This window comes from Chamaea fasciata, unplaced genomic scaffold (assembly GCF_029207755.1).
Source record: "Chamaea fasciata isolate MVZ Bird 193981 ecotype frontalis unplaced genomic scaffold, bChaFas1.0.hap1 SCAF_5, whole genome shotgun sequence".
Lineage (NCBI taxonomy): Eukaryota > Metazoa > Chordata > Aves > Passeriformes > Sylviidae > Chamaea > Chamaea fasciata.
Genome location: NW_027094090.1, coordinates 5,769,767 through 5,794,446, shown reverse-complemented (window position 1 = coordinate 5,794,446; position 24,680 = coordinate 5,769,767). Strand labels below are relative to the sequence as shown.

The 24,680-nt window shown below is 39.6% G+C and overlaps 1 protein-coding gene across 10 annotated transcripts in view; it reads right to left on the bottom strand.

The window, feature by feature from the left end:
- Positions 1-24,680, bottom strand: part of CELF2 (CUGBP Elav-like family member 2) — a 450,951-nt gene that overhangs the window by 39,895 nt on the left and 386,376 nt on the right. For all 10 annotated transcript variants that reach the window (XM_066182701.1, XM_066182695.1, XM_066182693.1 and 7 more), the window contains 3 exons: positions 17,287-17,366; positions 12,207-12,365; positions 10,013-10,076 (listed from right to left, as the gene is read on the bottom strand). In XM_066182701.1, coding sequence (XP_066038798.1) covers positions 10,013-10,076; positions 12,207-12,365; positions 17,287-17,366 — 303 coding nt within the window. The remainder of the gene's footprint in view (positions 1-10,012; positions 10,077-12,206; positions 12,366-17,286; positions 17,367-24,680) is intronic.

Genomic DNA, 24,680 nt, shown 5'->3' with positions numbered 1-24,680 from the left:
TTTTAGTGGGAACCTAAAAGAAATGGAGGCATTTAAATTAAATAGCAAGCAAAAGAGGACAAAAAATAAGACCGAACTTTTGTGAAATGGAAAAAAAAAGATGATTAAGCAACAGTCAATGGCAGACATTTGCTTAAATCAGAGAGACAGGACTTGGTCTCTCTAGAGGGATTCAAAAGAAAACACTTTTTACCTTGGACTAGATAAGTCCTTGCACTGACTCTAAGGTGAAATACTTCAGTAAGAGCTAAAATGCAGATATGAGATGTGTGCTAGCATTAACCAGACTGGATCTTTCTCAGGATCCCCTGAGTAGGACCAGGAGTGATGTTCAGACTGGGCATTTACACAAGGACTGAGAGACATGGTTTGGATGGCAGTAAGAGATCATCCATTGGGTTTGGACACATGAAGAAGCTCTGTGAGGGCTTGAGCCTGCAATAGAGTTGACAAAGTGCAAAAACCCAAAAGCCTAAATGAGTTTTATTATGTTCCTGTAGTCCTGACAATACAAGTACACTTACAAAAGGTTAGGTAGGAAGAGCAGTACCTTTTCTAGACCTAGTGACAGAGCTGGGAAGACTGCATGAGTATTGGGAAACACTCAAAGAAGAGTCTGAATGTGTAGAAACCTGACAGATTTTTTCTGAATGTTAGTTTGCCTACAAGAGGTATTACTTCTCCCTGTGCACTTTGTATCTCAAACAGGGGAGCTTAACAACAACTTGTAAAAAATGAAAAGAGAGAGAGTTTAAATACAATACTTGGTAAGTATTTTTTGAGGAGAAAGAAAATGCAATGAAGGAGAGGTACTTTCTCAAAACTCCTGCAATAAGGGAGAGTGATATTACTTTCAAGCACAGGTATTGCAGACTCAGGTTAGTACAGTTAATAATCTCCATGAAGAGGAATTCTTACTGTCACAGCATTAGGGAATGTGAAATGAACCTTGATATCTATTTTTGACTAAAGCCCCAAATTTAAATACAGTAGATTCCAACAGGCAGGCCAGGCCTCAGGTGAGCACTTTATTTGACTGAGGTTCTAATGAGGGTGTCTCAGTCAATGTCCAAATTCAGTTCAAATGTTGGTGTTTTTGAAAATATGACACAATTGAAATGATGGGAGTTAAGATTTTAGTTGATCCAAAATACACCAATTGATAGTCTGGAACTGGAACAAGACACCTGGAGAAATTATATGACCAAGAAAGCTCTTCAAGATTTCTTTTGGAGGCTGAACACCATCTTAAAAGATAAGGCTTTTCTCAAACATCACGAATCCAAACTATTTTGCAAGATACAGTTCAGACAGAGATTCAGGTATGCAAACAACATGGTTTTATTTTTTAAAATTACTCATCTGACTTACTGGCTTGCCTTGGGTGTAAGCATTTTTTTCCCCACTGAAGAATTATCTTGCTTCGATAGTAAGACTGCAGAATATTTCAAACAAGATTTTGGGGATCGGAAGGACTTAAGCTGGGACCCAAATCTTTGCGAACAAAGCATTCAGTAACCCTCAAAATGAGATGTGGAATTAATTTTCATCCTGGACTGATATCCTTAATTATAATCTACTTTCCTATTTCATAAGGAGAATAAGTAATTCAGCAAAAAATATCCAGCAAACTGCTGATCTTCACTGAGGCCGTGTTTTCATACCATTCTGTAACAAGGATTTGGGAAAGCAGTGGGTTGTTCTCTTCCAGAGGAATGGCCTTCTATCACCCACTGTTTAGTTATTCATCAAAAGGATCAGTCATAACCAGCTTATATTTCTTCTGTGTGAGGGTTTCTTTGGACTTTTAAATGGTATACATGGTAGGTTTAAATAATTGTGATACAGAATGGTTCTAGAGGGCAGCCTAGGCCAGACAAGGTCAACAGGCAGCAAAGCAAGCAACTGCTCTCTCTGCACTCATGAATCAATCACCTTTACACCTCTGTGGATGCAAAACAAATACCATCATTGCCTCATTCCGCAAAAACTTTTTTTTTTTTTTAATAGTGGGACATTTTCTTATAAGCACAGGAGGAACTCATCAATTTGCAAATGGGTTCCAACGCCCAGAGAAGATCCATGAACAAGAGCTTGATGGTGATGAAGTTGTCTCCCCAGCCAATTTCTTTTACTGTAGTGGTGACTATAAGACACTGGCCACAAAACAGCCTGCAGATGTTATAGGATGTCAGCTTGTGTGTCTGCAGGAGAAAAACCTGCTGGCTGTTGTCACACCTCAGTAAGAGAAGGACAGCAAAGACCCCAACAGAACTGAGCACCCAAATGCGAGTGTCAGCAAGGGCCCATGGCACACACTGTCACCCAGCATCCTCTAGAGCCCATTTAGTCAACAGATTTATCACTTAATGTGCATCCTCTTTAGGATCCTCTGTCTGCTCAAACATCTGAAAAAAAGTCCTGTCATCACTGTTTCACATTCCCCAGGCATTTTACCATCTCTGCTCTGTCTTCATTGGTTTCTCCCATCAGCTTGTCAGGACTGTCAGCATCCCAATTGCTTGGACAAACTTGGAGGAGGGAAACCAAATGCTCTGAAGTCCCAGACCCCAAAAGTACTTTGCTTTCAAAAGGGGATTTTTGGTTCAATTGAATCTCAGCTAAGGTACAGTTCCGCAGTTCTGTGGGATGAATCTGCTCTCTAATTCTCTCCCCTTTCACACACGCTCTTCACACATTTCACATCCTATAGTTTTTTTTTAAAACAGTCCCAAATCCCGCAACAGAGCTGGACAGCAAATGAGTAGATGGATTTTATTTGAAAGTGCTGCTCACTCAGCAAATGCACCTCTCTCTGAAGAAATGCAAATTGCTTAACGCTGAGGAACAGCCTTATAGGCAGAGCTGTACATGAAAAATGAATATCCTCCTGTAGAGGAAAAAAAACCCCTTCTGGGTAAGGAATAACTCTTGATCTTCATGATGGAGACAATGTTGGGAATTAAAGGGAAATGATTAAAAAACCCAGATTCACAATACAGTTTGATTCCATTTTTAATAACATGTATTTACCAATGTGCTATCAGCTTGGCAAATATTCAAGATTGCAAAGAAATTCAACTTTCATTTTGTTATTTGGCAGATTAAAAAAACAATTAAATTATGTACAAAACAGATGCACAGTATGCCTTGCTTGAAACTTAAGATTTTTTAAAAAATTATTTATAAGGATAGGGGCATGAAAATTTAATTTAATGTTCACCTTAGGTAATTTTGTGTCTTATTGTTCACAGCAATTACCATAAATCTACATATCAATAAGCGAGAACAGATGTCAGTTGTTACAAGTGCTTGCCAATCAGGCCTGTTAAAAAGTGACAGATGGATGGTGATAGAACATTCTCATAAGGCCTATTAGCACATTCACAGGAAATTTTTGTAGTGCTGCACAGTCACAGATGCAGTTCTGTGAAAACACGGGGAAATTTGAGAGCACGAGATTTACATTTTACAACTTCTTGTGCTGCCTCTGACACAAACTTTCATACAATGAAGTAATTTGCCTCGTTTCAGTCACTGCAGCTTTTCTCCTGTGATAACTGTAAATTTGGAATTATTGGGTATTTGTAGAGGAGGGAACGGAGTCACAAGCCGTTCCTGAAGACTTCTTAGGCCTCATCAGCTCTTGGGTTTCTAAAACCATAATAAAATCGTATTAGAAAATAGCTGAGATTTGCTTAGTGCACAAATTCCTAAAAAAGGAAGGCACCAGCTACATTTAGTGGCACTGTATGCACAGAGAGTTTAAAGCCAGTGGTGATTATCAGAACCAAATCTGATCGCTCATAAGCAGTTCCCACTGACTTGACTTCCTTTGCTTTGGAAATCTTATCCTTCTCAATTATTAGGATTTATTCCATCTGAATTAAATCCTGGCTGCAGCTTAAAAAATGTGGATTAAGGTAAAATTGATCATCTCCAGGCTAAAAAGCAACTATTTGCTAACACTGACATCAGCCATTTTGGATGCTGATGGTAAAATGTGTATAAAGGTGTGCAGGCTATTCCAGCAATATTCTAAGAATTAAAATAGACAGGAGATCTAAGTGCCACCTCCTTCAAGCCATATATTTTCTGTGGCTACTTTTATAAAACCTGCTTATCTGAAAAGTGCTTGAGGTACCCTGACCAGTTACTGTTTGATTGAGCAAAGCCCTTAAAACAACTTTTAAGTCCACAATTGACTCTGCCCTGTATTTTAAGAGTATGTGCTTAAATCTGACTGCAGGTTCACAGAATCATAGAATGGTTTGAGTTGGAAGGGATCTTAAAGATCACTTAATTCCAACACCCCTCAAGCCGTCTGTTGACTTACGTAGGATATTTCAGTCCATTTTCAGGTTATACATGCTCTAAACATATCCTGGCAAGAAGAGTGCTTTTGTCAATTGAAACTTCTTCAGTTCTAGTGAGAAAGATTCATCCAATCTAACTCTGCCCCAAAAAGGTTACTCACTCAGGCTCTTGCTATAGTCAAGGAAGAGAGAGGGGGTAATGAAATAATCTGATCCTAAAATAGAATCATAGAACCAATGACTCATAGAACATTTGGGTTGGAAGGGACCATAATGACCATCTAAAGACCTCCCTGCTATGCACAGGACCACTTTCCAGGTTGCTCAAAGCCCAAAGCCCACCTTCCAAGGGACATCTTTCATCAGACCAGGTTGCTCCAAGCCCTGTCTCACCTGGTCTTGAACACCTCCAGGGATGGGGCATCCACAGCTCTCTAGGCAACCTGTGCCAGGGCCTCACCACCCTCACAGTGAAGAATTTCTTCCTAACACATGTAGTATTTTCCTAATATCCATAAAATAGATTAAACCCAGCCTTGGTAGGATGAATCATTGCCTGGGAGTGACTCCCTCTCCACTGACATTGCAGGGACATGGGATACCTACTTTCCAAACTACTGAGGTTCAGCTGGATGAAGTCCATCCACAGAGGGGCCAAGGCAATAAAAAGCCTCCTCACCCTCCATTTACTGGTTATGGAAAGTCCACACAGCGCTACAGATCTTGTGGCCAGACTTGGCCAAACTTGCACATCGTGCACTTTTACCACCTGAATAAGCACATCTCCTAACTGCTAAGCACTGCTTTTTCCTCTCAAGGTGCCTCTCCTTCTCCTCTGAGAAGGAGCAATGTGTGGATTGTGAACAGGCTCACTTGCTGCAAACTCTGTCTCTCCAAAAATGCTGAACAGTTGTTTAATTTATTAGTTAAAAGAAGAAGAAGAAGAAGAAGCTAATTTTATGTGTTAAAATAACTAGGACTTTCAATGGAATTATTGTTACTAAAGCTGAATGTTTTTGGTCCCTGAGGTCAACATTTTCAAAACTGGTAGTTATCTTTAAGAAACAGCTATCTCCCTTGAGCTGGAAACAGTTTTTCAGTGACCTTTACTTTTAATATGATATCCCTAAAGAGGTCATAGCAGGAGAAATCCTCCTTCTGTATGGCTTTTCTGGAATGAAGCCATCCAAGAGTCAGAGGATATAAAGGATCCTTTGGCCAATGCAAAAGTATAGAGCTTTTGTGCAGATGGTCCTGGCTTCCAACTGGTCCCTCCAGATCTACTGAGCCAATCCAACTATTAGAGGAAAATATTCAGAAAGCAGAACCTCACAGACTTTCTCTCACCCATCTGCTCCTACAGACTCTGCAACAAGAGGAAATCTGGCTTGGGGAGTGGAAGAAGGGTGGAATGGATAGAGCAGGGTTCAGAAAGGGCCAGAAGTTCAACCCAAAATGCAACCAAACTGTGAGAGAACTTGGACAGGACTAATATACATTGGAAAAATATAAGAAGTCCCAGGTGCAAAGAGCTTAGGGATCTGAAACATAAAGAAAAACCCATGGTTTTTCCTTCTGTATAACTTCAGAAAGCAAAATACACTCTCTATTCAATGAAATTAAGAGAAGCCCTTTGTGTCTTTTACGAGTACTGTACTTTTTTCTATGTCTTGAATGGTCACACATACAGAAATACTGCTGTATGAACCAATATTTGTTCCTGCCAAAATATTTGACATTAATGGACTATAGAAAATCTTCCTAAACTGTATATCGTTCAAATATTAAAAACATTGAAATATTTTCTACAATCGTCCTAGTAATAGCAAATCTCCTTTTACATTGTCCGTTTAGTAATTCCCAAGCTCTTAAATAGGCAGCTTGTCTTAAATAACTGCAGCTTTTAGGACCTGCTCCAGTGCTAGCCAAGTTCAATTCAAACATTCAAGCAACATCAATCTCCTTGGAATTAGGCTTCCCATGCAATTTGTATGTATTTGAAGGAGGAATTTTTGTTTGCTTGAAAGGTTGCTAGTGTTTAATGTAGCTTACATTGTCTTTTAAAGTAAGACAATCAAATCACATAATGTAATTCATCTACATTATTGGCCTTCCCCAAAGAAAAAGTGCCGGCTAGACGCTGAGGCTGGAGAGGCACGTGGGAGGAAACACCGCCTTTAAATTAGCATTAGCATTAGAAGGTATCAGAGAAGGGGAGGAAAAGTGAGGAAATGCTCACTATGAAATACACTCGTAAGGATGCATGTCCTTGCATTTTTTATACAGGACAATGAAGCAGACTTTGGCAAGGTAGAATTAGTGCCTGTAATCAAGACCAGGGGGATTACTGTAATACCAAAGGCACCACTGCCAGCTCTCCCAACTATATTAGCAGTCTCAACATATTACATTGTTTTCTTTGGCTTGACTCATGAAGTAGAATGATTTCATGAAAATCTCATTTTTAAATAGAACTGAGATAAAACTAAATTGCAGAATTAGGCATGGAACCTTAAAGCCTGGAAACCAAAATGGCAATCTACAGCTTTTTGTCTCTCAAGTTTCAGGATCTCAAATTTTCGTTAAACCAGTTTCATGATTTGCCTGGACTTCACACAATGCTGAATATATAGCAGGGTCAGTTGGCTGCTACAGCAAGAGCACTGTTCACTTTTGGACCTACTGCTGAGTGTTTCATGTCTGTATGTGAGATAGTTTCTTGAGAAAAATCCCCATTTTTCCTTGGACTGTATCCCCATCTTACAAGCAAACAAACAAGCAAACTCCAATATTCTTCAATCACAAACACCTAAAAATCCCACTCCCTTCACCAACATCAAACTACCACTGCTTTTGTAACATAAGAACTACTTTAACCAGTCTGAGGCACAGTATTAGGGAAAGGGAATTTAAAACTGCACACTCAAGAGATGTCTTTGCTCTGCTAGCAAAGAAAATTGCTTTGATTTAAGAAATAAGATCACTGAGCATAGCAAATAACTCTTCACATGTGCAGTGGGGTGTGTGCTGTGCCCCTTCTGTTCTGTACAACAGAACAACAGAGACAGAGACAACAGAGACAACACAAGCTTTAGCTGTACAAATAAACACTTGGAGATCCAAAGGGCCCTAATTTTGTACAAGGGGGCAGCTAAATCCAAAGTCCTAATGTAGCAAACCGTGACTTCATCAAGATTTAAGCACAAAAGAGATGCTAGGGCCCTGACATGGAACTAAGGGTGGAATTTCAATGGCTCGTGTGGCTTTTGATCAAAGTTTTAGTGTCTGAATTACATGGTAAGCACACCCATCGACTTCAAGGATAAAAGTTGCACCCCTCGAACACAAAGTTCAAAGAACTTGAAAGCTGCAATGACGGATCTTCTTTAGCACCTCACTCAATTGTGTCTGGATTTTATTCCTCACTTTGAAATGTTATATTAATAGGCAAACTATATGCAATATGGAATTACATATTAGATTATTTTTGTGAAATGAACCTGTACAGCGTAAGTTAAAAAACTCGAGGCCTTCACAAATGTTCAAAGATAGCTTCAGCTGCTAATGCAAGCCCTTGCTGCAGACACAGGAGTACTTTCTACTCCTTTCACTAAACATAATACACAAATTGTTAATTCCAGATGCACTGCATGACATAGTACTGCCTGATTTCCAAGGAGAGGACATAAACACTCAGTTCTAACAGTGAAATAGTGATAAGTCTTCTGCACTTTCATGTAGAGATGCAGCTTGGAGAACAATTTAGTATCGCTAATTTTGCCTTGAACATAGAGATTTAAGAGACACATGTTTTGGGGAAAGGAGTAAACTTCAAGCTGTTTTGATAACATGAATATAAGATATAAAATACATTTTTTTTCAAGAGAGGCAGTCAGTCATCAAATTATCCCACAGATGAGTGCATTAGCAATCTAATTTGCAGTTGAAAAAAGTATATCCCTCAAGTAACAGTGATGGGCTGCTATGATTTCTTAAGATGACTTTCTCTTGGTCTCAAGACCATATGATTTTCAGAGAATAAATCACATCCTGGATTGAAAGCCCATCCTGGAAATACTTGACTAAAATTCTCAGTTTCAACACAGTTCTTGAAAACAAAGCTGCATCTACACTGACAGTGAGAAATAGGCAACAAAAACTTCTAAGGTGCACATGATGCTATAGATACCATATTATTTTTTCTCAGTGTCCCAATTCTTTCATTTTGTAGACCTAACCAAATATGAAAACATTAAAACACAATCTTTGAGCTCAAAACCACTTCCAAAACTGCCAAGTATAAAACTGTTGCTGAACTGTTTATCATATTAAGATACATTATTTTGATGGAAAAAATGCTAGATTGCAAGTGTAACATAATAGAACCAGCAAGCACTGCCAGCAGGTCTGAGGAAGAGAAAATAATTCAGAGATATTGTCATCTGTAGGCCAATTTATATTGTCAGACAGCAGGTTCACATTATTCTCTGATGTCACTGCAATAATGGCATAATATAACGATTGAGCAAAGAATACCTGTGGGGTATAGCTATACAGTGTGGTATATATATACTTGTTAAAGTATTTCAGGCTTCATTCAAAGCAGAACCAGAAGCAGCAAAAGACCAGAATTAAAAAAGGAATGAGAAATGGTGCTCATAAAGACTTCTGAATATTTTAGTCCTTGTTTTGTGATGATGAAGCAAGCATAATGTTGTATTTCATTGATTCAGTGGGCTCATGATTAAAATAAACGAATGTAGCAATTTAGGGGTTTTGTGATTCTTTCTTTTTTTTTCCCTGTAACAAGAAAAAAAAAAGCTTTTTAACAGTTCCTCACGGCAGGCATAATGTGCATCTGTGCTCTGATTTACTGCACATGCTGCCTTCTCTAGCATCATGTTAAGTTACGATATCAGCATGGTAGGTCACACAGTGGGAATGACCTTTTGCTAATCACTACACATCAGTTACTACTGGCACACAGCTCATTACTAAGAAACCCTCCAACTAGCTGGCTTTCAAATCCGCTCACACTTTGATTCTTTTTTCCCCTTTTCTTTCTTTCTTCCGTTTTTTTTTTTCCTCCAGACTGAAGATTATACTTTTACATAAAATCTCTGTTGTGTAATTTTGCCAGCTAGGGTTCCAAAGTCAAAAAGGCACCCAGTTAATTTTCTGTGATTATAAAAGGAGCCTGAAAATTCATACCTAAGGTAGGCCTGTAATCTTGAGTTTCATTAAAAAGGTCAGAACGTTTTTCCTCACTACATATTATTAAAATGTTTGAGGGCTGCCATTAATTTGATTTTTCAGGACACAGAAATCTCACTGGAAATTAGAATGTAATCCTGCTGTTGCTTTCCTGACACTTTTCATAGGGCAGGATATGGCTGCAGGGACTAAGAGTTCTCCTGCAATTTACAATTGGTTACTTTGGCCAAATGGCAGGTGACTAATGCAAGACAAACTGTTTGCACAACCTGGGAGCACTGGGTTTAATTTCAGTTCTGAAAGAGGGGTGAAAGTGTTTCTATTGATGCTGAACTGTGAGCTGTCCCCTGCCAATACATCTGCCACATTTAATACACAACACGCCCCCCACCCCCTGACAATGTGATTATTAGAGGTACAGAATTCAATAGCTTAAGAATACAAAACATAGCAGGAGCCAAATGAAAGGGTTTTTAACTCACCAGCCATTTGCTGAATGCCGCTGAAGGCACCCAAGTTACTGGAGGAAGTTGCTTGCTGCAGGAGCTGCAAATGAACAACACAACACAGCAATCTATCTGACAGTAATGTAACAAATGAAGATAAAACTAAAATGAGCTATCATCTCACATTTGGAATATTTCTACTTTCCTTTACATTTATATAGTCTCTTGCTTCTGTCTGCTGTTGGAATGAACATCCCTAGAGTTAATGCTGTAAATCCATATTAATGTCTAATCTCTATTAAGAAACACAGAGACACAAGGGAAACTCAATAACATGGCTGCTTTAAAACAATTAATCAATTTATTCTTTTTAACAACCAGGTGTTAAATCTATTTAAACCAACATAGTGTGACTAATTACAACCCTCTGTAGTCTAGTAGTTACCATAACTCATCTCTGTCAATCATGGTCCATTCTTCCCCACCCCTGTCAACTCAGTTTTTTCTTTATTATCTTTATGAATCAAGCACACAGATATTCATTAGACTGGTATTTGTATATATAGCAATTTACCCTATCTCAGTAGTAATTAGCCAGTCTCAGTACTAATATATATTTTTAATTGCCGGGTAAATTGCTGTTTATATCACTATACCAAAACATTGTATGCACACAAATGATGTTTTTAGACAGACACAATACATATATATGGACACATCCATTTAATAGAATTATAGAAAGGTTTGGTTCGGAAGGTACGTTAAAGATCCCCCACTTCCAACCCCCCTGTCAGAGGCAGGGACACCTTCCACTAGACCAGGCTGCTCAAAGCCCAATCCAGCTCGGCCTTGAACACTCCCAGGGTTGGGGCACCCTCAGTTTCTCTGGATAACCTGTACCACTCTCTCACCACCTTCACAGGAAACAACTTCTTCTGAGTATCTCATCTAAACCTGCCCTGTCTCAGTTTAAAATCATTATCCCTATTCCCATCACTAAATGCCCCCGTAAAAAGGCCCTCTCCAGCTTTACTGGAGGCCTCCTTCAGGTATGGAAAACTCCAAGCTCCCAGAGGCTTCTCTTCTCCAGGATGAACAGCCCCAGCTCTTTCAGCCTTCTCTCCACAGCACAAGTGCTTCAATCCTCTGATCACCTTTGTGGCCTCCTCTGGAACTGCTCCAACAGGTCCATGTCTTTCCTGTGCTGAGGACCCCAGAGCTGGTGCAGCACTGCAGGTGAGGTCTCACTAGAGCAGAGCAGAGGGACAGAACCCCCTCCCTTGACCTGCTGCCCACAGCGCCGAGGATGCAGCCCAGAACACGTTTGGCATTCTAGGCTGGAGGTGCACATTGACAGGTTGTCAATTCTCCTGCACCAACACTTCCAAGTTCTCCTCAGGGCTGCTCTTGACCGATGCTCTGGTGCTTGGGATTGCCCTGATCCAGGGTCAGGACCTTGTACTTTGTGAGGTTCTATTTGTCTTACTTGGAACCATGGGGAACTCCCAAGCTACCCAAAAGCTCCTCAACCACACCTCTCAACTCCAGAGCCACAAAAGGCGGAGGGTCCCTCTCAGCTGTGATGAAGAGGAGCCTCTCTTGGCCATCCAGGACCAAAGACACGTGGCTGTAGATTTCAGATTTTCCAGCAGGGAAAGCAACTACCACCTGTTTCTCATCTTACAAATGGACCAAGGAAAAGACCATTTAAAATTCATGGCTTTTCCTGGCCACATTCACTTTCTGTATGAGGGGATATGAACTATGCATGTTTAGCATTGACAGGACCATGCATTAAAGCAAAAGCTATTTCCAAATGAAAATGTGGAAATTTGATGATTGAACCACAACATTCTAGTTTATGGGCTGCACCATATGGATATGGCCCCTACACTGTTCAGCTGCCTATCTCTCCTCCCCTAAGGAAGAACTTAAATTTTATTCCAGCTATAAAAATCAGACTCTAACATTCAAAAACCCCAATAAAACTAATGGAATCAAATTTTATTTACAGTGGAGGGGCTGGAACTAGATGATCTTTAAGGTCCCTTCCAACCCAAGCCTTTCAATGAATCTATGATTTGTTTTGCAGATAAACACACCAGAAGACGACACACTGTGTCTCCTGGACAATTTAGCAATTTACTGCAGGGAGTTAAGTAGAACCGATTTACCGCAGTCCTAACATAAATAGAGTATAATACAGCCACAGCCTCTGAAATGAACTTACAGCTAGATATTGTGGTGTGAGTCCTCCAAGACCTGTGAGGTTTCCCCAAGTGGCAGTATTGAGCTGTTGCATCTGCTGAGCCAACTGCTGCTGCAAACGCCGCTGCTCCTTGTCCTTTTGGGTGTCAGCAAACTTCACCACGATTGGCGAAGAGCAGCCCTGTGGTTGGACAGATCAGGAAAGACAGAAGGGTTAAATCACACCGGGTCACCCTCACCATGTGAGCTCAGCCATGTCCTGTAGGGCTGCTGGCACTGGCACAACCAGATTGTTCACCCTCTCTTTGTGACTGGCATGTGTAGGACCGCAAGGACTAAGATTTTCAGGTTCTTAGGAAAAGAGGCTATGGAAAAATTATTGATTCCCCAGTTCTTTTTATAAAGCACCTTCCTTCAGGCTCTCTTTTCCTTCCAGCTATCAAAATTGCTGCCAGAGACAACCAAAGTGTACCAGTCCTCTTTAATTAAGCTCCACAGCTGATGAGACGGATGCAGTGCTTTGTCTGCAGTCTGTTTTCAAGGCAGCGCCAAAGGGAGAGGTGTCCAACCTCCGTGCTGCCAGGGCCCACACAGCCAACACTGCCCTGCCACCATGGTCTGACTGTGCCATCACTCTCAGTGCAGCTGGCATGGGCACCCTAAAGAGACTGGGAGCAGCAGATTTACCTCTGCACCTGCCATCAGCGAGGCACTGGCCCTGTTCACACCAAGGACCCCCAGTCAATTCACCCACCTGCGGTCCGCTCCCAGGCACGCTTTGTATCAAGCACCCTTGAGATGTGAACAAAGGGCAGGATGCAGACCAAAAGGGCCTAGTTCTGGTGACAGCAGCCCATTCCTGATGGCCACCATTTCTTCTACTGCTTCTATCAGCCTCTTGTTACATGGTATGGCAAGGCTGTAAGATGCCTTAGGAAATAGGGAAGCTGTAAGAAAGAGCTAGAGGTCTGGTCTGCAGCCTATTCCTCACCCATGGCTGAGGGACCCTCGGGAAAAAGTTGGAGGTCACAGACCAAATGGACTTTTGAGGTAAACTGGAATTTTCCTCAGACTTCAAATCGGGCATTCCTGGGCAAAGTCACTGAGACAATGAGATGTGATTATGAAAGATGTCTCTGTTGATTTCTCTGTTTTTTTCCCTGCTAAGAAATGTTTCATATTTTAACCTTTCAAGTCTTAATTTTTTCAGATCAAGAAAGCAAACTATATACTGCAATGATTCAGTTCTTCAAATTAATTCAAGCATTTTATGAGTCATCAAAACTGTCAATCCATTTCATACTGCTTTTCAACTTCACAGCACCCAATGAATAACTTCCCTTGCCATGCTTTGTTATACTAATTTCTTGTCTAACTTCAATGTGAACACAATGGCAGGAGTGATAAGTGACTCAAGTCCAAGAAACACAGCGGTGCTTTAGCCAAAGTGTATATTGTGGGATGCAGAGTAGGGTTATACTTCACCTACTCTTCCCATGGCTGCTCTCACAACACCGGGAACATCTTCAGAAAAGTTCCTGTCCTCAATTATTTACAAAAAGCAGCCATGTACCTTTTCTCTGACAATCCTCACACCAGGACAAGTGATAAAAATATTCCCAATCATAAGATGAAATGATGAAATAAACCGTAATAAAACAATAATAATAATAACAACAACAATAATAATAATAATAATAATCTCTCATATAAAGATCCCTCATCATCCCACTGTTCCTTTGGAATTGTTAGAAAACCATCGCTTGTGGTTTATTATTCCACCTCCAATTCTTTTCCTGTGTGTTTCATTGTAAAAATGTCTTTCAGTGTTTCAGTGAGGAAGAAAGGAGATACGTAACACTCTAGCAATCAAATAAAGATTATGAAGGAGTCGGCCTGTTACACAATTACCTCTCTCTAGTGATTTTTATACTAATATTAAAAATAAGATCATTTAGAAAAAAAAGAAGAAAGAAAAAGGAGCCAGGGGGTAGAGGATGTGAGAGAGATTTTTCTGGTTTTGCTAATAAAAAAACCCCAAGCTGTTTCTATCTTATACAAGGTTTGATAACAGTGTGCTAAGAACAACTGGAACTTACTGCTTTCTGCCTGGATGTACAGGAGAATCAAGTCTATTTCCAAAGAAATAGAAATGAGTATCAAAGGAAGAAATATTATATGGTTATTTTAGTTTTCAGTTCAGTAGTTCAACACTACAGCTGACATATTTATGAATTCTTAAATGTCAGTAAATTGTATAAAAACAATATCTCTGCAATTTATGAATCTATAATTCATTTTTTCACTATCTGCTCTATATTTCATCACTTCATCTTTTTCAAGAAAGCAAACATTCTGAAGACTGAGATTATATCTAGCAAGTGGCTCTATATGAGAAAAGGGTTATTATTGTTGTATCAAATTTACTCTACGATAACAAATTAGTGTCTTCTACTGCTGCTGCATTTGAATGACTTAAACAAACAAACAAACAAACTCCACAGAAAAGAAATAGAAGAGCAAACACTTTAGAGCAGCAATTATATTTAAAAATCAGTTGATTTTACCAAGTCAGTAAGTCAGGTGGAAAGAGGAGTAAGAGAATGGATTATTTTATGAGACATGTTCATCTGGACTTAACAACCCCATTGTTCTTTCTTAGCCCATTTTGAAAATTCATCTTGGTCAATGATGTATGCTAAAGAACTGAAAATAATAAAAAATGAAATAAAATCTGTAGTAATTGCATTCAAATGCAATTGTGTACGACATATATTCCCTTAACCCCACTTTTGTTTGCAAAAGAATATGAAACCAAAGTGTCCAAGGATGATTGTTTCAGGCTGAGGGTTGACATGTAACACCAGTCAATCCAATTAACTTTTCACTAGAAAAGTATTGGCAAAAGTGAACTTTTTTTTTTTTTTTTTTTTTTTTTTTTTTTTTTTTTTTTTTGCCTACAGGGTGATTCCTGTTTTATGCACTTCTATTTTCTAGCTTGAGGGAAAGCTTCCAGCACACACACAAGGTGCATCTCCCTTCCTCATTCAATGGCTTCATATTTCCATGCCAGTCAGTGTCATTTTCTTCCCAACAGCTGCTGCTGCCTTCATATTTTTGTGTTGTCAGGTTGAGTCCCTCCTCCACGGAGAGGGAGGGTGCACAGCTTCTTTCCAAGAAGGGACTCAGCCTAAGCTCAATTGACACAACGACCCTGATGTTCAAAGGGCAAAATATTTGGAATTGCCTTGCCAATTTGGGGATGTCATTGATGAGGTCTCTAAAGGTGTTGAGGAGGGTTTTGATCCAAGAGTAGCTATTCTACAGAACTAATCTCATTAAGAGTATCCTGTCAAAATGCAGCCCCTTTTGGAGCAGTGCATACAACAGAGGAGTGGGAGAATTTGTCTGGGAGGTGTCATGTCTTTCTTTTACCGTCTTCAGAAGTAGAGCTGTGTAAAATTCATTTTGCTAGATGGAAAAATACATTAAAGCACATGGAAAATATAGGTAAAACACAGTATTACCAATAAACACTTCCTTTTTACTTGGAATCAAACCCAGAAAAACATATAGATCTGAATTAATGGAGCAGTGCACAGCAGAAAAATTACTACAGGTATTATTCCAGAGACTCAAAGTGGCAGTTTTTTCACAATATACTGTCAGACTGCATGGACTGTATAACAGCAGCTTTCTAGTAAAGACAATTTCGTTTATTCTCATCTCATTGGCAGATTCTCAACTAAAACTGTATACCCAGGGTCTAAAAATGCATTGCACTGAAAAGAAAACACATTGATTATAAAAGAAGCTCAACCAAATTCAAACGTGATGTTTGGAAAGACAATAGCTTTGCAATGCTGATATCGTTACTTGTACTATACAGAAAACAGTTAGTGACATTTTCATGCACTGGCTTGAGTTTTATCTTCTCCTCCTCCTTGTCCTCAGTCCACCCTCCCACCCCTGGTCTCCCCCCTTGGCTCGTTACACAAAGCAGCTCAACGACATGACGCAATAATGATTGTTTAGCACCCAGCATGCTTTGGGAGACTAGAGCATTGCAAAGGAAAATCACTGAGAGAAAAAAAAAAAAAAGAAAGAAAATTGAAAGGTCCTGGTGGAAAAAGAAATAATAAAAAAAAAAAAAAGAAAAGAAACAAGTGCACATAACATCAATGCCACCTCTGAGAAAAATCATCACTACACGAAGATACAGTATACATAATACAGTATAACATGCACTCTCCAATGATAAGCTAGATCCAGAGTAAGTAAAGATTTCATACTTGTGCGGTTTTTTGTGCAAAATTCTGAAAGACCATGACAAAAATCACAGACTGAAAAAAGTTTTTGAGATTACCAGACAAGCTGTGGCATTCGATAACCACTCCAATGACCAGATCACTAGCCAGCAGCTAAAGTCACATTAAGTGAACCAGTTTAAAGTTTTGAACTGCTCATTATGATTAAACATGAGGCCATAGAGGCAGTTTAGAAGGGAATGAAGAGTGTTGCTTGTGAGGGGCCAGCCACCATGGCGCTCTGCAGGAAGTGCCACACTCCGATATGCACTGTCATCATTAGCATTTTTATTGGCTACATGAATAAGGGGAAATAATATTAACTTAAAAAGAGATTCTATTTGCAGAAAAACACATGCACTAGTAACTCAGCGTGGCCATGTTAAATCTCTCGAGCTTTTTCTCAGAGCAGTGCAAACGACAACACTTAGAAATCTATTTAAAGAAGCTAAGATTTTTCTTTGGGGGGAACATGTGTTAAAAATAGAGGTAATTTACTCATCAGAGATACTCTGAGTACGACTGAGGAGTGGTATTCACAGCATTTCTATTTTCTGCTGAATGCCACTGAAAACAGGATTGAGAGCCGTGTTTGGATACCACACAGCAGCCTGATTGTGCTCTTTCAGGTGATTGAGAAAAATAAAGCTTCAGAAAGACAGGTAGAGTGAGCTGGTAAAAAATTTAAATCTGTGATTGTCATGTGTCTGATCTGATCCAGGAGAGCATGGCTTTACCATTCGCAATCATTTGCACAAAGAAAACAAAGAAAGGGCAAATGATACAGTACTGTACCTCCATGGTCTGAGACTGGTGCATGGCTTTGATTGCATTCTGTGCCATTGCCCTTGTAGAAAATGTGACAAACGCACAGCCTGTGGGAACAAGGGGACAGGGAGCAGGAAAGACAAAAAACAACAAGACAAAAGGGTTGGACGCTTGTTAAACCAACACAGTCTACGAGAACGGCCACAAGACGACACTGTTCTCAGTAGTACATAAAAATAAACAACTTCTCTAGTTTATTTATTGACAGTGCTGACTTGCTAATCTGACCATAGATGAAAGAAAAAAAAATTAAGTGGGGATGGGTGACAAGAAGGGTTTTTATTTAATTTTTTTTTGTTTGCTTTGCTTTGTTTTCCTTTGGATTTTTTTGTTTGTTTGTTCTGTTTTGTTACTGTTTTTATTCTTTAGCCACAGGGTTTAAAATAATTAAGGCTTTTATGTAGCCTTTGGATTGCATAGTTAAATCTATTCAGACCATGCATTAACAATTGCTTGCTCTGGCTTTTGTGTAGGTAAACTATGGATGGTGAATAAATGTCGGCATCACTGACAGCTGAACTGAGAATTTAATAAAGGGGTCTATAACATCACAAATTACCGTGATGCACCAAGAAGGATCATACAAATAAGAATGAGAAAAATTCCACTGTGTATCCTGTGACTATCTGTGAAAAGATTCAAACAAAATTCAGTAATGTAGGTGGAATCTCAACATTTAAGAAAATAACATTTTTAAAATAAAAATCCTTACGGTATTTGTTTCTCCGAGTTCTAGGTACAAGTGTAATTCTTTGATCTGTGAAAGCTACTGCCAGCTTGAACAATTCTGAAGCTATGTGCATGAATAACTGAAAAAATTACTCTTTTTTTTTTTTCCCTCTTCAGTCTTTAAAATCATAATGAAAAGCCAGTAGGCTAATGCCTGAGCTATTTTTCCACCCTTTTACTATTGTCAGCCATACCTACACTGGGCATGGTGCAGGTCAACGTTTTCAGTGCATGACTCACTGCCCTTTTGGCTAATAAAAACATTGCCTCCTGAGATTTACATTTTATTCTTCATGCACCCTTGGGCATCTTAAAGAAAAAGACTGTGAAATTAATGCAGATTCAGGCTGATTTTGTAATAATACCATGGCACACTAAAAGCTTAGCTAAAGCAACACAGACTTATTTCACTTGTGATCTCTAATGACTTTAAAAGTGCATTGATTTTCAGCTCCCTTAGCCTTGCACAGTTTGAACTTAGGTTTCAGAGAATAATTTAGTGTTCCACTCAATTTCCTTAAAACATTATTATTATTACTACTTAAAAGATTTCCAAATGAAGCAGATCTAAGCACTGAGAGGCTAAAGCATATTGTCATTTTAGAGCTAATGCATGAAAGCTACATTCTGGCATCAAAAATACAATATTGTTGCCCCTGTGGCCAATGGGCAAAACAAACCATTTTGCAATCCAGCAAGCAACAGATTGTTTGGTTTATGCAAATAAATTTGAGGCATAGAATACCTTTTCTTTGTAGCTCTGTGTGTACCTGGTAAGATTATCAAGTCAAGACTGTATTCACATTTTAATCAAACAACAGTAAGAGAAAGCAATGCCTGATCATTACCCAAAAGCACTACATCTAGTCATGAAAATAAAGTCAATGCATTTTTGCATCATGCGGTATTTTTTTTTCTCTTTAATGTAAAGGCCCTTGATTCAAGAGAACCTAAGCTGGCTTATGTAGCTCTGGCTGATAGACAAGCATCATAAAATCAGAAATCAGATTTTTTTTTTTAACCCAAACTTCACCACAGCATTGTGACTCTCTGTATTTCTTAGGTAACAAAACAGCTGATGATGTCTCACTACTGTTTAGCCACACTACATAATGCTATACTAGTCTTGTTCAGCAACAAATTTCTGTCAAGGAATATGATGTAACAAACCAGCTTTCTGTACAGCAATCTAGACAAAATGTGCAGTAGAAGGTAAATAATGTACTTCACCTAGATTCCATCTTGCTGCACTAAAAGAGGCCCAAATTTACCATCAGACTCAAAGTAATCTCTCTTAATACCATTTCTGTTATTAGCATTATTTTTTTCTTGTTGCAAATTCAGTGAGGGATGAGCACAAATAGAGATATACTGGGGGGCAGGCAAGGAACCCCATACAGAGCCTCAAATAATATTGTTGATAATGGCCAAGAAACTGCTTCATTCACTTCTTTGGCTCTCACTATCCAGGAGTGTGTACTAGAGTGACAGTTACTGAATGGAGGTTCCAAGTGCATGAGAAGCATGTAAAATGTCGACAAAAATCAGTAAGACACAGTTTATGCATTTATCACAATTTCTCCCCAGCAGTTCTGCTGTAAGTAACTTACTGAGAGATGTTGCAATTAGCAGGTCTCAAAAGAAATGTGGATCAGCAGAGAAACACGGCTGCATTCCTCTCAAGATAAAGCAGACTCCCCCTTCCCTCCCTTAAGCTTTCTCTGTTTTTAACCACAGGGCTCAGCTGTTGGGTGCTTTCAGTGCCCAACACCACTGCAAAGCCTTCCTCCTCACTCCTCAGCCCAAAACCATATGCATGGGTCTCGTCGCCTTTGTCATGGAGCAAAAAGACCTTCGTAGCAGATCTCTGTACCAATTTGAAAGAAACTTGTTCTTTGGGCCAGGGAAATGCCTGATGAATGAAGTTATGCAGCTTGAATATGAGCATTTGGAAGCAGCATTCCACAGAGAGGATGGGGCTGCATTTTAATTAGGGTTTGCCAGCCAGAGGCTACAAGGTTAAGTCCCCTTGTTATCTCCATTCAGCAGGCTATTTCCCACCGATGGACAGTGGCCATTCCCACAGTAAATTCCCAATTCACCTCAATAACATGGCAAAAATTCAGTAGACAATGTTATTTCTAAATTATTTGAAAACCCAGACTTTAAGAGGTTGCCATTAAGTGCCCAAATTAAACATTTGTCAATTTAACCACCCTTCCAGACATTGTTACATGTATTCACATTCAAGGGTTATTTTCAGCTATCAAACCTGGACACTCACACAAAACATTTGTATATTTATTATGTGAGTGTATATATTTTATTATGCATGGAATATGGGATCCTATATATTTTATTATGTGAGAACTGTGCAGTCCTTTCCTTCATAACCAGACTGCCACACCGGAGGGGAGCTAAGCCTATGTCATAGGATTTGGTCTATTTAACTCAATCACTTTGCATCTATAATTTTGGTGTTCAGAAAAGCTGTTATTCTGAAACACTTGTATTTACTGCCATGGTCAATGGCAGGACCTTGATTTTCCTCTGTGGGGCACATGTGCACTTGAGGAGGATGGTTTTGTTGGGCACCTAGAATTTAATCAGAAGTTGGTCCAAGGACACTGGATTTCATTTCTTTATGTTTCTGAAGGGTTGGGAAAACCCTTTCCAGCACACTCCCACTCACTGTATCACATGGGTGCAGGTGGTCTTTTGGGAACACACTGCCAGCTTTAGGACCGTAAATCACAATTATAAGAGGACAGGACTAATCAGATTTCATGCCTCGTAGTGCAAGGAAACAAGAAAGATTTCCGTGGCCTCTTACCTCATCCTATGAAACATGGCTTTGATTGGCATGCCACAGACTGAGGTCTTCCAGACCCATAGCTACAAGCAAACTATTTCTCTTCTACCCCACCAAGTCCTGATATTCAATTATTCCCTTCTTACTGGAGCTGTGGAGCTCTCTGGGAGGGAAAATGTGGAGGGGGGATATTTCTATAGCTAATGCCTTGAAATAACTTCATTTTGTCCAGCCAGCTACCTAGCTACCCCAAAAAATAGATTGTTTTGTAAAAACAGCCAACCTGCAAGACACCTCACACTTATTTATCAGCTCTGGTTTCAAAATGTCAGGGATCACTGACAGGAAAAAAAAAAAGGAGGGAGGAAGAAGATCTAAGGATTTTAGCTGCCTCTCCAAGGCTGCCTTCTTACCCCCTACAGCAGATAAATGAGCGACTGGGGAAAGGCTGCTGGAAGTAATTTCCTTCTGCAGGCAGAATTGGAGTAAGGCTCTGTTAGGCTCCCAGCCATGGCATGGGAGAAATTTTGGAGCACATTATCACATCTGCCACATTGGCTGAGAGAACATCTAAGCTCACAGCGTTGCTGCTTACCCTTCTCCCACTAGAAACTAAAAGAGATTTTTGAAAATCTGAGAAATGTGATAGGCTTCCTCCTTGACCCTGGCCATCCCAAACCTAGGGCTTGCTGCTTGAGTGGCTGAATAATTGAAATATTTAAAAAAGCTCAGCTCTGCCCCATTTCAGCTCCTGCTTCATGTGATTCTTTGCATCTCAGGCTTTCCTAGACTGCTGAGAAACATTCAGTCAGCAGTTTTTGCACAGCCTAACACATCAATACCTGCGGTCTGCAAGTGAAGTAGAACATTTTTACATATGGAAGCCTCAGGTAAGGTTCATACCTACACAAGAAACCTCCCTCATGAAACCACCATGGTCTACCAGAGGCTTTAAAGTGAAGCCAAAGGGAAATGCAAAATGCAGAGCCATTGTTTTGGTTTTGACACAGAAGACTTCAGAGATTTTCAAAGCCACTCAAGCAAACGCAGTGCTGAAGCAGTGGCTGCACAGCTGGTGCTGTAATGGTTGCACCACAGTTTCCCAGTACACTGTAAACAAGTTTTTCTTCAATTTCTGTGAAGAAACAAAAGTGAAAAGCTGCCAAATACTCCTGCAAGGAGTAGTTGGGATCCTCTGAGATGAAAGCTTCTATTTAAAGAAAAGATAAGGCTTGAATAAAAAGCTATGGAAATTGAAGTGTGTTAAAAATAAGCTCTAGTTGGGTTAAAATGTTTCTAGCTGAGATTGCTAAGTAGACTTATTCTTTCCTGTGCTAATACAGCCCAGTCTGAAGGAAGGAACACCCTGGAAAACAGCCTTCTAATGAAGACATCACACAAAAATCTGTCTTGGTGGCTAAAATACATTTCATCTACCAACTAAATTGTACATAAAATTGTTTACCATAGTGATATTTGGTTGTTAAGTATTACCTAAGACACACAACGACAGGTCTGAGACCAAGTGCAACAATTCAGTCTAAAGAAATTAATTCGAAAAAGCCACAGTGAAGCCCTTCAGTTTATGCATATCAGGCACATAAAGGTAACAAGAGGCACATCCTGTGACCATGTCTCAGCTCTTCAGCTCTACTGACTTGACTATTGACCAGATGACAGATTGTAGTTTTTAAATTTCCTGAAGTTCATGATTCCCTCGAAGCATTTCTAATTGGACATTCAATTACCCACTCAGCAAAGTACAGACTTCAGTAAGTTGAATTTACACAAACCCAGAATTAAATGGGTACCAAAGACCACATTCTCTAACTGTGCCTCGATGATCCTCTTGTTGGAATAAAGCCTCTTGCAAATTATTTTATTTCATGATTGCCTCTTGGGAGGGATTGCTGCAAAACTGCAGTAATGGAAATCTGAGATGTAGCTACTGGCCAAAGGCCAGCAGAGGCATTGGTCAGTTGGATGTGTTTCTTCCCTCCCAGCTGCAAGAGAGTTTCAGCAAGGGAAAACAAAATTAAATGTGCCAAAATGATTGGAAAAAATGAAAATGTTACCACATTGCAGCAAAAGGAATAAGGCATGGAGGTGCTTCTGAAGAGCTATTGAAAACACAGCACTCCCACTGTCCTTGCTTCCCACCACTTACTGATACACAATTCAGAAGGTGACCCCTAATCCAGGGTGTTCCCACAGCTGGCACCTCGTGTTACTTTGGCTCAGAAAGGAGCATTAAATATCCAGAGGAAAGAAAACCCCAGCACAGAAGTCTCTTCACCTCTCCTTCCCTGCAATTAATCGTGTTGCAAATACTAATTTTCTTTTACTAATTCATCAAGAAAACCCTTGAATCTGAAAGTTATGAATGGATTTTCAAGAAATTAAATTGCCTCACCATGGTGTAACTTGCTATTCCATTTCTAACCTGCTCTTAAAGTAAAGAAAGAATGAGAAAAACAATCCTTGTAATCAATGTCTGCAGAAATGTTCACTTGTCCCATGTGCCTGGTGATGTTTTGTTAAAAAAATCATACGATTAGGAGCCTAGAAGATGTAGAAAAATGCATTTTTGAGGTTTTGCACAATTTTCATGGTATATCCAACTCTCTCTACATGTTATTAGCAGGTTTTTTCAGTGCATGCTATTAACCCCGTTGACTTCTTTGTGGTATCTGACATATAAATCTGCACTTAGCAATACAGCAGAATAATTTGCTATGTGGTGCTCCTGTGATAAGGATAAGAGGATTTTTTTTATCATCATTACGGATGGTAATAATTCCTAGAGTGATACAGAGATATTGATCCACTGATCTAAAAAAAACCATTTTACAAAGGCAGAGGAGCATCGCTACCCTTATTTTAAGCAACAGGATAACAGAGATGATGAGCAACCAACTCACCTATGGTCAATACAGCACATCAGTGGCACAGCTACACAGCTACAAATCAAACTTGGGTATTTCTGGCTATTTTTGCACGCTCCAGTGTCTGTCTGCCTGTCTGTGTTGGCATCTGTGGTCACATAGACATTACAAAGTGCTGGGAGTCAGGAGGTCTGAAAGTTTCCTTAAGCCGTTTACAATAAGTGATTTAAAAATCTTAATCATCTGAGGCAGTTCACTTCTACTTTTTCGTGATAATGAAGCTTAGCACATGATATCACAATCATGAATTTTTGTAAAGCATACTTAGCTCTTCAGAAAAAGTGCTGGATTAAACAACCCTGCAGGCTGAATCCTTCTCTCTGAATAATGAATATCATACAGGCAGTGGCAAGCTTCTTTAGATAGTCCCATGAACCCTGCTCAAGGGGCCGCCAGCCTCTGTGGCTGTTGGGTCCCTCGTTTCTTTATCTCTACAGCCAACAGGGTATTTTTATTTTTTAATACCTTTCACAGCGAGGAATTACTCACTGCCATCCAGCTAATTTCACAGGGACTATCCCAGAGCCTTTGGAAGGGAATGCCTTTTGGTTGCTGCCTATTCTTGTAGCTAATCGAAACATAGCAAGTTACAGGTATAAACAATGGTTATTTCTTAGATGCAGGGGTGAGTAAACAATGAGGGAAAACATGACTCAAGCTGCAAAAGATCTCAGTTTCTTTAAAACACACTGCTCCACCACTGGAGCTCCAAATCATTACTTCAGTCTCATTTCAGAGCTGAGTTTCAAACAGCTGACAATAGGAATTTGGAGTGGAAAAGGTGATGGTCCATTATCAGTAGTGACAGCAATGGGTGTGACTTTATTAAAAGTTCTGTCAACTCTTGGTTAGGAACTACAATAGAAACAACGACT